The 12813-nt window shown below is 50.5% G+C and overlaps 1 protein-coding gene across 1 annotated transcript in view; it reads left to right on the top strand.

The window, feature by feature from the left end:
* The first annotated feature begins 188 nt into the window (after positions 1–188).
* The window catches only part of Cmtm7 (CKLF like MARVEL transmembrane domain containing 7), a 26790-nt gene continuing 14165 nt past the window's right edge, over positions 189–12813 (top strand). The window contains exon 1 of the mRNA XM_013346478.2: positions 189–471. Coding sequence (XP_013201932.1) covers positions 337–471 — 135 coding nt within the window. The 5' untranslated portion in view covers positions 189–336. The remainder of the gene's footprint in view (positions 472–12813) is intronic.

Here is a 12813-nt window from a genome sequence, read left to right as displayed (position 1 = left end):
CACACACACACACACACACACACACACACACACACACACACACACACATTTAAAAAAATCCCTGGAGGCTCGTCACCAGCTGTGACCTGGGCGGTGCGCTTCTGGGAGAGGCCAAGGCCCCAGGCGTCCGGTTTCCTGCCCAGGCCAGTACAACTTCCGCGCGTCTGGTGGGCAGAAGCTTGCGGGACATCTGCTCCCGGGTCCCCTCTGGGTCCCGCCACAGTTGGGAAGAGGGACCCAGCGCCCCGCCCCTGAGGCCCCGCCCTGTCCCGTCCCAGCTTTACCAGCCAGAGGTCTCGGGGGCCCGTAGGCCGCCGGCCGGTCTGGGCCCCCGCGATGTCGCATGGATCGGGGCTCATCCGGACCACGTGCAGCAGCGGCGGCGCGCCGGGGCCAGGCCAGCCCTCGGAGGGACTGCTGGACCGGGTGTACCCGCGCACCCAGGGTGCCTTGCTCAAAGTGGCACAGATGGTAAGAAGGGTGGAGTGGCCTGGGGATGCGTACACGGGCTGCACTTGGCCGGGACAGTGGGATCATTGCGCACCGCTTTAGTGTCCTCCTAAAAAGTTCCCGGAGCAGCCCGCAAGGTCTCCCGTCTCCTCGCATCTCCAACCGCCGCCCAGCGGAGCCGGCCCGCTTCTCCACTGAAACCTGGGGTGCGAGTTCCTCCTTGTCTTTCTTCCTCTTCTCCAGGCCGCGCGTCTCGCACCCGGGCAGGGAAGGGAGAGTCCCCTGCTGTCCCTACCATCCCCAGACCGTGCCCGGACACTGGAGAGCTGAGGGCTCGGCTTGGCGTTCGATTTTTGCTGGGGACGGGGAGAATCGCCGCCTTTAAGATCATCGCTGTGCCCCCTGTGCTCCCCCAGGCCTCAGAGGCTTCTCGGAAGGCCGATGGTTAACTGGGAAGGCCTCTGGCTGAGGGACTTCTGATGGTCACTTGGAGCCAGGCAGGGTGAGAGGGCCTGTTGTTAGTGTGAGCAGGGCTGTACAGAAGCCTCTGGCCAGGCCAAAAGTTGCCAGGCAGGCCTGTTCCAGTTCGCTCTTTACCCACCCTTATTTTCTCCCTCCTGTTTGCTGTTTTCAACTTCTTTGAAATGTCTCGTCTTCAAAGCCTTTTCTGTTTGTGTGGTTTATTTAGGAACTGGGTTGGACGGTTTGCTCCAGTCACTATGGCTGGAGAGGCGAGTAGTAGTTTTATGGAAAGCTGTGGGGACAGAAGTTTGGGGAACCTGGTGCAAAGTCACAGATCCGGAAGCAGGGTCCTGCCTGCTAAGCGGGAGCAGGCCCCCCCCCAGCTGGGGTACCCTGGCTGGGCCAGAGTTTTCTACCATCAGTAACCATTATTTTGGTTGCCTAGCGGAAGGGGAGGAAGGAGAAGTACTCGCCTCTCTTAAGAAGGGAACCTGGAGGGACCAAAATTGGGACACAGGGGCGTTTTAATAAGGAACTAAAAAGGTGTGGTTCTAAGCAGTTTTGGTTTGAGCAGAGTGGTGTGTGGGACCCAAGCTACCGGCCTAGATCAGCCAAACAAAAGCAAGAGGCTACTTACCTCTTTGATCTTTAAAAGCTGGTTGGAGTCAGAGAGACTCCAGGCCCAGGTGGAGATGAGATCCGAGGATCAGAGGCCTCTGCTTCCATCCACAAGTGAAGCAGTTGGAAAATGTCCCTGCTAGCCTGTGATTTTGGTGTACAAAATTATGAAGGGGAGAAGCGTTAATGCCGGTTCTTGAGTTTGAGAAACAGGGATATTGTGCCAGCTTGTGGTTGACAGTGAAACCAGCCTTTTCCAAATCGGAGAGCAAAGATTTTAAGTGACTTCATCTGCCTGCTGCCTCTCTTAAAACCCAGGCCAGGAGTCTCCCACCTTCGCTGCAGCTGATCAAACCCCGGGAGGGAGGCTGTCTGCTTGGGCCTCCCCTCTGGCTCCTGCCTTTGCTCCACTCTTCTGGGACTCTGTTCTGACATGGAATCTTCATTGTTAGAAACCTTTCATTTATCAGTTTAGGATGACCAACAGAAGCAGCTGTGCGGACAGCGCCCAGAGGGCCGCTATCTCAGTGGGCTACAGACCTGCTTCTCAGCTTTGTGTTAAGCTTTCAGTGTTCCGATCAAGAGATTTTTTTTCATGTTACCTTAAGAACCACAGAGGCTGGGGTTGGAAAGATGGCTCTGTGGTTAAGAACTGGTACTCCCATTCCAGAGGACCCAAGTTGATTTCCACACCCTATTCAGGCAGCTCTATAACTCCAGGGAGATCTGATTGATGCCTCTGGCTTCCCCGGGCACCCACACTTTCCTGCACCTGCCGCCACATAGACACACATACATACCTTAAAAACTAAAACCTGCAAAGGCCAGGCCTTAGCTCAGTTGGTTAGAGTACTTGATTAGAATGTATGAAGCCCTGTGACCAATTCCCAGCACCCCATAAGTTTGGGTATGGTGGCTCGTGCCTTTAATCTCAGCACTCAGACCTCAGGTGGAGGCAAGGGAACCAGGGGGTTCATTGTCGTTCTCAGCTATTCAGTGAGTTCCGGGCTAGCCTAGACTACCTGGGACCTGACAAGGGGTGGGGAGAGAATGCCTTGGGCTCTGCTGGGCTTGTTGCTTCTAGAAAAGAAGAGGCCAGAGGTCAGGAAGGAAACGAGTCTCCAGTGAGCCCTGGTATTCGTGTGTCGTATAGTCAGGTGTGATTCTTGCAATCCTGTGGTCGATTTCTTTCATCTTCCTCAATGGGCAATGATGTGATCACTGTTCTTAACTTGGAGGAATTCGTTTAAAAGCATCGTTTTGCTTGTTTTGTTTGTTCCAGACAGGGTTTCTCTGTGTAGCCCCGGCTGTTTTGGAACTCCTCTGTAGACCAGACTAGCTTTGAACTCAGAGCTCTGCCTGCCCCTACCTCCTGAGTGCTAAGATCAAACACACTTACTACCACTCCTGGCGCTTTTCTTTTTTTTTTAAGCCAGCTTTGAATAATGTGCAAGTTGCATTCTGTACTCCATGGCACCATCATCGCACAGATGCTTTTAAGGAATGGAGTGAGTCATGTCACTGACTAGTGAGGAAACTGCCGGAAAGGCTGCGAGCACCTAAAGCCACACGGCGGGAGCAGCCAAAGACTGGCTGGCACAGGTGTCACCTTGCATCCCCAGAACACACAATTCCGGCAGAGTCTGAACTTCCTAACAACCCAGAGCAATCAAAACCATGGTGAGACAGTGTCACACTCATGAAGTGGATGATAATGAAGGATCGGTGACAAGTGGCTAAGGTGTGGAAGGTGTGAAGAGGCTGGGACTCTGGGCCACTGCTGACGGGCGTGTAAACTGACATAGCCACTGTAAGGACGCAGATGCAGTAGCTCAGGAGTTCTGCCGCATAAGCATGAAAGGTGAATTTGCTCCACACACGCACCCACGTGCACACCCATCCACTCACGCATGTATACATACAGGCACACACACATGCGCACACCCACACACACACGCATGCATACACACAGGCACACACACATGCATGTATATACACCCACATACACACACGCATGCATACACACACACATGCATTTATATACACCCACATACACACACGCATGCATACACACACACACACATGCATGTATACACACCCACATACACACACCAGACACACACAGGTACATTAAATAGGTGCCTGTGACCACTAGTCCTGCTAGCCTAGGAGAAGTGAGGATGTACATTCATATATATTCATTTTCATAGCAGCGCTATTCACAATAGCCAGAAGCTAGAAACCACAGAGAACCCATAAATGGCAGATGAATTTAAAAAAAAAGCACTACACTTAAGTATTGTACAACAAAAGAAAAGGGAGGTGGGGTTGTGAGATACGCAACTCTGTTGGAACTCTCAAAACATTGTGCTAAATGGAAGCAGGAAAGCCACCCACCAAAAGATGACATTCTGTGGTTCTGATCAGACGAAATGTTGAAAATAGGCAAATTTATAGGCACAGATGAAAATCAGGGGCTGCTCAGGGCCCAGCCGGGGCCGTGTGGAAGGAAGTCAGGAGTGACTGTTGGTGGTAGAGGTTTGAGGTGGTGTCTGAAACGGTTAAACGTTGTGGTTGGTTAGACAGCCGCTGAGACGGTAGTAACGGCTGCCGGACTTCACAGGTCAGCCATTTTAAAAAATAGCCTTAGAGAAGCAGTTTCGGGGTGGGGGAGGGCAGACAGCATTTGGGCAGCTTCCAGGTCTGGGAAGTGGAACTGTATTTCAGGGACACCCACAGTCTGCCCAGCCTGACAGAGTGTAGGCTGATGAAGTCTTCTGGCATCACCTAGGGGCCCAAGAGGCCACAGCTGGAAGGGAAAGAATGGGTGTAGAAGTCAGAGGACAGCTTTGTGGAATCTTCTAGAAGTGCTGGTGCACACCTGTAATCCAGCTACTCAGAAGGCGGAGGCAGGAGGATCAGAAATTTAGGATCATCCTAGGCTACATAGAGTCTAAAACCAACTTGAACTACAACAGACTCTGCCTTGGGTGGGCATGGTGTCGCACACCCTGAACCCCAGAATTCCCAGCACGTGAATCTCTGTGAGTTCAAGGCCAGCCTGGTCTACATGCCAAACTCTGGGTCAGCCAAGGTTACACAGAGCATGAGGCTGCCTCAAAAAGAACTAACTAAATATGTTAGCATTCCTCAAATATTGTAATAATTAAAAGTGCACTCAGACCTCATCCAAGTGTGACCTGCACCCTCATTTTGTACCACCAGAAATATAGAGGCTAAAGGACAGCCATGAAACACGTTGCTAAGATTCTGCCCATTCCTGACCTGAGAACAGGCAGCCACTTTCTGCTAAAGGCAAAAACAAATTAAAAATCGATAAGGCTGGAGAGATGGCTCAGCAGTTAAGAGCACTGGTTACTTACTCTAACTGAGGTCCTGGCTTCGATTCTCAGCACCCACATGGCAGTTCACAACTGTCTGTAACTCCAGTTTCAGAGGATGGGGTTTTACATGCTCTTCAGGCCTCTGTGGGCACCAGGCACACATGCAGACATACATACAGGAGAAACACTCATCACATGGAAGAAAAATAAATCTTTTTTTAAGTTGATAATAAAACTATGGTTTTTATCCATCCTAATCAAAGTGATTTGTTCATTGTACATAACATCCAGAGGACAAAGAAGAACACCTGCTCTCCTCCAACGGGAGCAATAAGTAAGACTTCTCAGGACCTCGTAGATGATACATATAGTTTTAATGTTGTTTACAACAAAATTAGAATAACCATGTACATATGAGATGCTCGCTTTGGGTTTATTGACTATAACTTACTGTTTACCTGATGTTTGGCTTTTCAATTTTTGTGCTTGTCTGTGGGTGTGTTTGTTTCTATGCATTTAAGTGTGCAGGAGCGGGTTGTTTGTACACGTGTGCACACACCTGTGTCTGGAGGCCGGAAGTTAACTTCCAGTGTTGCTCCTTAGGAGCTGCCAGTCTGGTTTTCTGAGCCAGGGTCCCACCCTGGGACCTGGAGCTTGCTGACGCATCTGGATGACTGGCCTACCCCACCTCCCCAGTGCTGGGGTTACAGGTGCTTGTCACTACGCCTGGCCTTTTACATCAGTCTGGGGGTTTAAATCAACTCCGTGATGGAGCATGTGGCAAGTACCGTACCAGGCTGTGTCATGGTGCCCCACCCCCCGGTCCCTCCCCCTATTTGAGACAACCTCTCAAGCCGAGCAGACTAGCCTCAGACTTTCTGAGAACAACTTTGAACCATGACCCTCTTGCCTCCACCTCCAGAGTACTGAAATGACAGCACACCCCAGCAGGCCTAGCTGCAATGCGTTTTTCCTAGTATGTTTTGTAGCCAGGCATGGAGGCACTGATTCATGTTACAGCCTCCTCAACCCCTCCCCCCTCCCCCCATTGACCCCCCCCACACTTTCAAGCACACAGACTTCCAGTCCTGTCCGTGTAAATGCGGTCACATGCCCCTCCCTGTAGGGAAATCATGTTGAACAAACGTGCCAATTGTTCCTCGGAATAGATGCCACCTGCCTTCTGCAGTGAGACGGTGCCCCTCGGAGGTGAATGGCATTGAACACTTTTCCAGGAGGGCCTCAAATTCCTGGCGATCCTCCTGCCCTTGCCTCCTGTCCTGGCACTAAAGGCAGCACCACCATGGCCCAGACTTTTCTAGACCTTTAAAACTACTTTTATTGTACTTACTGTGTGTGTGTGTGTGTGTGTGTGTGTGTGTGTGCGCGCACGCGTGCGCACCCACAAGAACTCACACACACACACCTGACTGCACATGTGGCTTTTCGTGTGGGTTCTGGAGACGGAACTTGAGTCTTCCGGTGTGCACAGCTAGTGCCTCTCTCCCAGGCTGCATTTATCTCCCTCCCAGGCCCAGGTTTTAGACTCCGATGTCTGTAAATTCATAGCTGTCCCTTTATTGTCCACAAATTTTAAGGTGCCAAGTAGAATAGTAATCATAATTGTAATAGTGGATTTGGTGCATGGCCCTTTGGAAAAGGAGCAATGACAGGCTAATCAGTCATGCTTTGAACTGTGCCTGTACTTAATTAATGGTGACAACTGACTGTAGACAGTTCTAGAAGGTGGAGCCCCACAAGTAGGAGACTTTATATCCTCAAGCTGCAAAGCCAAAGGATTTTGTAGGCACAGCCAAGTATACCATCGTCTGCCCTGCTAGGCACCCTGAAGAGCCAACCACTGCTATGCTGAGAACACTGGCCAAAGGTGAGGTAACACTGCCTGGAAACAGGAGGAGGGTGCACCAGGCCGCAGGGCCGCAGAGGGGAAAGGGTGTGTGGTCCCCTAGTGTGCCAACACTCCAACAGGTTGTTTGTTTAACTGTTCAGTGGGTCCCAGAGACCCTCCAGGGCCCTCCTGACTGCGCTGGGGGTGGCACCCGAGGACAGTAGTTCTTCAAATTCTGGTTGTAGACAAGGCCTCCCCTTCTTCCCCAGACCCGGTTTCCTGCATGGCCCATGGGCAGCGCATCTGTTTCCTGCCTGCCATATGCCTACCGCCTGTGCTGCTGGCCAGCCTTGGCCCTGGAAGCCCCCTCTGACCTGCCAGCTGCTGCTTCCCTTGTTACCAGACTGGCTCTGCAGCTTCCTCATTGGCTGGCTGGCCACACTCCCTGTATTTCTCACAGGCCAATAAAGGCATCCTGGTCCAGCAGGGTCTGGACCCAGGTGGGAGGGAGCCCCACGGACTCCAAGACAAGACAACATCCCTGCTGACTCCACTCCACTCCCTGTGGGCCATCCGCAGCTGCAGAGGGGCAGCCTCCAACAGACAGCAGGCAGGTTCCCCTGACTCATGCCGGCAGTCAGCAAGGCTGAGACCTGTGTCCTGAGGCAGCTCACCCACCCATGGTTAGGACAAATGGCTCGACGGAGCAAGAGAAAAGCTGCTCGTGAGAGCTTTCCAGGCGCTCTGAGAGGACAGCTATGGGGTCCTCAGAAGCCCCTTCCTCCCCAAGGGGATGGTTTGGAAGATGGAAGCCGGGAAATGAGAACCTGCAGCAGGACTCCCGACTTTCCTTCCCACAGCCCCCCCCCAGCAGCTGTCAGCAACTCCCCTCCTTGCTTAAGAAGCAAAACAAACAAAAAACCTTTCCCCGTTTACAGTAGAAAAGTGTCAGTTAACTAAATAGCGAGGGGCTGAGCACCCGGCAGGTAAGAGCTGCTGAGGTGGGTGTTTTCTTGTGTTTCCTGGCTAAACTTTGGCTGTCTTAGGAAGTTGGGTCCTATGCCCTTGTTTACCGATGAGCATTGAGGAATAAGAGCTATGTCGTTTGTCTTCAGGCCTGAAAACCATGACTAGTGACAGTTGGGTTCCAACCAAATCAGAGCCCAGAACCTAAGTTTTTTTTTGGTTTTTGTTTTGTTTTGTTTTGTTTTGTTTTGTTTTGGGACGGGGTTTCATGTATCCCAGCCTCGGTTCACTGTGTACCAGAACATAAGTTTGCACTTCTGACCCTCATGCCTCCCCTGCAGAGTGCCAAGAATACAAACATGGGTGCTGTGGCTCCTGCTTGGTTAGTAGATGCTTTACCAGTCAGCCATCCTCCCCACGCCCATGTTGTGTCAGGCTGTTTTAGATTTATTTTAATATTCTTATTTATGTGTATGTGTGTGTGCCTGCATGAGTTTCTGTGCACCACAGGACCTGACAGTCTCTGGGACAGGAGTTACAGACTATAGGAAGTTGTGATCTGCCGTGTGAGTGTTGGGAACCGAACCCAAGTCCTCCGGAAGAGCAATAAGTTAACCACTGAGCTATTTCTCTATTTCCCTGACTGTAGTTTTCTTTCCCCTTTTTGGATAAACAAGCATTGAGAAAATTACAACCTTCCCCATGTTACACACACACACACACACACACACACACAAAACTCTATTGAATTCCACCTCTGCATTTGAACCTGGCCAGGGCCAACCAAGCCACTTTTTCTCACCAAACCTGCAGCTTTTGTGTGTGGTGAGCAGGCTCTCCCAGATTGGCTCAACATGACAGGCACATCCTTGGGGGACCCCAGGGAGACACACTCTTATGTAAGTCCGTCCTGAGTGAGGGTGGAATTCAGTCAGAGGATGCTGACTGATGGCATAGGAAACAGGGATGGAGCATCATCCCATGGGTACATCACACTGTCACAGAGGTAAGGGGCTGCCGAGGATGCAGTTAAGGGCTTCAGAGGCAGCTACTTCTGCTTATCCCTTAGGAGGGCCTAACACGTGCAGTAAAAAGCCTTTAGAAGGAACACTGCATCTTCCTAAAGGGGAGATTCTCCCCAGTTCCTCTCAAATGCTAGGATTATAGGCGCAGGGATGCACATTACCATCCAGTTTTAGGTGGAAGTGGGGATCAAACCCAGAGATTCCTGCATGCTGGGCAAGCCCTCTACCAACCAAACCACATTCCCAGCCCTGGGTCGAATTTTGTTTTGTTTTGTCAAGGTGGGGTTTCTCTATGTAGCCCTGGCTGTCCTGGAAATCACTGTGTTCCAAGTTGGCCTTGAATATATAGAGATCTGCCTACCTCTGCCTCCCAAGTGCTGGGATTAAAGCCGGCCGGCTTCCTGCGTGGAATTTTGTAAAGTAAGAATTTTTTGGTTGGGCTAGAGAGACGATTCAGCAGTTAAGAGCATGTACTGCCATTGCAGATCCCAGCACCCACATCGAGGGCTCAAAACTACTTATGTCCCTGGTCTCCCCATGCACACACACACATACATAGAATTAAAGGTTCTTTTTAAGAGCTCATATCATTACTGCATCACGGTCGGGTGTGAGTAAGTATTCCTATTTTACAGATGAGGATCAGGCAGTGATACAGGCGACCTGAGGGTCTCGTTTGTAACCACTTGGCTTGTAGAATCTGTTCCCCACCTCTGCTGTCCACCCATCTCTTCTCCGTGGTCCCTTCCCCAAGCTATTCTGAAGAAATTAAAATCCTGTCAGCTGTGGTGGCATACATCTGTAATTCCAGTTCTCAGAACATAGGCTGAGGCAGAAAGATCCAAGTCTGAGTGAGCCTAGGCCGTGTAGTGAGACCCTAAAAGGGCAGAAGGTAGTGCCTTTTGTTTGTTTGTTTGGTTGGTTTCTCTGTGTAACAGTTCTACCTGTCCTGGAACTCGCTCTTGTAGACCAGGCTGGCCTCAAACTTACAGAGATCCTCCTGCCTCTGCTTCCCTAGTGCTGGGATTAAAGGTGTGCGCCACCACTGCCCGGCCAGGCAATGTCCTTTTGAACAGCGTTGGGTTCCAGGGAATGGACTTGCCGTGGTTAGTGTGAGCAGTCACCATCAGCAGGCACAGAGTCCTTCCCCACTCATGTTAGCTCTGGGTCCTTAGTGGGTGCCTTTGTAGATGGACCTTAGTTTTTCATATGCAAGAATATGGGAACAGTTGAGTGTGGTACTTTGTCGCGGACCAGCCTCAACAAAAATACCATTTGCCAGGATAGGGGTGTGGGGATCAGAAAAATAAGTAAAGAGAACAAAGACGTGAATAAAATAATAAAACAGAGCCATAGGATAGTACTGAGAGGGAGTTCCAGTGAATACTGAAATTGCCCACAGTTAATTTTCCATACACTTTTTTATACCCAACACAAAAGGGGGAAGAAGGAAACGAAAGACTTCTTTAACATGATCCAAAGGACAACTGGACAGTTCATTGCTTCAACAATTTGAGACATCTAGTTATCAGCATTCTGTTGTTTAGGCAGTGAAGCCACACTAGACCAAGTATCCTAAAGGGGCAGCCACTCCCCAGGTTAAGCCTCCAATTACAAAAGAAGGTGCAAAAGTATGTTTGCATATCCCAACCATCTGTCAGGGTGGAGTGGATCTACCTGTATGGGCCCATACCAAGTAACCACATCCTGGGTCAGGATGGGTAGCCCTGGCTGTTGTCAACAATTTTTAGCGCCCTCCAAACTCTCTGACCATCAGACAAGGTGGAAAAAGGCTCACATTTTTGGGCCTCCACAGTACTTCACCCCTATAATCCTGGCACTTGGGTGGCTGAGGCAGGAGGATTACCTCAACTAGGGGCCAACCTAGACTAGAGGGAGATCCTATAGAATAGACAGGGAGGGAGGAAGAGAAGGAAAGAAAGAGATTGGCAGACACTCCTAATAGTAGCATTTGTGGACCGAATATTTGCTCTTAGAAGCCTGACCTGTCCTGAGCCTGAGTTCTCCAGCCTTTCGCTGTAGTCTGACGTCATCCACTGTAGTTTCTGTCACTCACTGAAGTCTCCATCACCCACTGTCATAGAGAAGGGCACTACTTAGTGTCCTCCTGGTGCCCAGAGCACCACTGCTAGAGCACACATCTCGCCTTGGAGTTATCTGGAACCTGGAGAATAAGGAGAGCTGCAGCCAGTGGATCTGGAAGCAGAGCTGGGCCGATGCAGTTCTTCTGTGAGGTGGGAAGACATTTAGGGGAATGGAGCTAGACAAAAGCAAGTTTTCCTGGGCCCAGCCTCAGTCAACTTCATGGGGAATTTGTGGGGAAGCTCTGGAGAAGGAGGCCAGTCACATAGCTTGTCCTGGGGGTTAGGGAGGGCGGTCCAGTCCTCATTGGCCACAGTTCAGAGAGAGGCCAGCTGTAGATGCCTAAGCGAGCAAGGACAGAGGGCACAGAGGACTGAGTTCACAGCAGCATCCCTAGCTGCACACACACATCTGACTATTTTAAGTGAGTTAACAGTTCATGTCAAGCCATGTTTATGTTCAGAGCTATCCCAGGGCACATGCAGCCCACTGGCCACAGGTTGAACACATCTGGCGGAATCTGATGTTCTGTGGGTTTGCACACCTGCTGCAGGCTGCATCTGCCTTGCCTGCTGTCTTCCCTAGTGTCCCTCTGGACCTGCAGCTCCAGGCACAGACACCCTCAGAACTTCATGTCACATTTTGCTATCCACTGAAAGAGTTGTATAGTTTTTGTTGTTTTTATCCGACTTTAATTGCAAATAAGAGCAGGAGGAGTGAAAAATAAAGTGGATGGGGAAGAAAATTATTTCAGCAGCTTTTTCCTGATTCAACAGTGTTGTGGCCATAGCAATAACTAAATCAGTGTGGGGTGTGTGTGTGTGTGTGTGTGTGTGTGTGTGTGTGTGTGCACGTGCACGCACGTGCTTAGCCATGTGTGCTGGTGAGATGCATATGTGCGCATGTGTGTGTGGAAGCTAAGGATCAACCTCAAGAGTCCTCAGTCACTGATCCCCTTTTCAGATGGGTTCTCTCTCTGAACCTGGAGCTCATCCGCCTGGCCAAGCAAGCCCCAGGAACCTGCCCATCTTCACGTCCCCAACACTGGGGTGACAAGTGTGGGCCACATGACTCCTGACTTCACACAGGTGCTGAGGCTCACACTCAGGTCCCCCTGCTTACGCAGCAAGCACTTTACCCACTGAGCTCTTGCCCCGCCACTTCACTGGACCTTTTGCTTGTTTGTTTGTTTGTTTTTGTTTTTCAAGACAGGGTATCTCTGTGTAACAGAGCTGTAAGAGCTGTTCTGGAGCTCACTCTGTAGACCAGGCTGGCCTTGAACTCACAGAGATCCGCCTACCTCTGCTTCCAGGGTGCAGGGATTAAAGGTGTGCACCAACACTGCACAGCACGCTGTCTCAGTTTTAACTCCTTGTAACAACATAGGTCACAATCATGGACAGTTGTGTCCTGGAGAACAGTACCTGACTGCTTGAGTGGGGACCTTCCCAATCCTTCCTGCGGTTTCGCTTGGAAAGCCAGAAAACCACAGACACACACATCAATGGTGCAATGCTAGCTTTTGTTTCTGAGACAAGGTCCAAGCTAGCCTGGAACTCACAATCCCCTGCCTCTCCACCTCTCTAGTGCCATTATCCCCAGCTGGGACACTAGTTTTCCAAGGCTTCTCAGGATTGGTCAGGGTGTCCTGTTCATTGTATGACACTCCGGGTGGACGAAAGAACTCTAAGGCAAGGTACATGTGGGAGTCTGAATGAGGATGGCCCCCACAGGCTCATAGATTTAAAGGCTTCGTACCCAGTTGGCGGAATTGTTTGGCAAGGATTAGGAGGTGTGGCCTTATTAGTTATAGTGATGTACAGTGTATACTGCACACTGTAATTGTACACTGTACACTATATACTATACATAATACACTGTACACCATACACTGTACACTATACACCATATACTGCACACCATACACTGTACACCATACACTATACACCATATACTGCACACTGTAATTATACACTGTACACCATACACTGTACAC

Source organism: Microtus ochrogaster, chromosome 5, assembly GCF_000317375.1.
Source record: "Microtus ochrogaster isolate Prairie Vole_2 chromosome 5, MicOch1.0, whole genome shotgun sequence".
Taxonomy (NCBI): domain Eukaryota; kingdom Metazoa; phylum Chordata; class Mammalia; order Rodentia; family Cricetidae; genus Microtus; species Microtus ochrogaster.
This window is presented reverse-complemented; position numbering and strand designations above follow the sequence as displayed.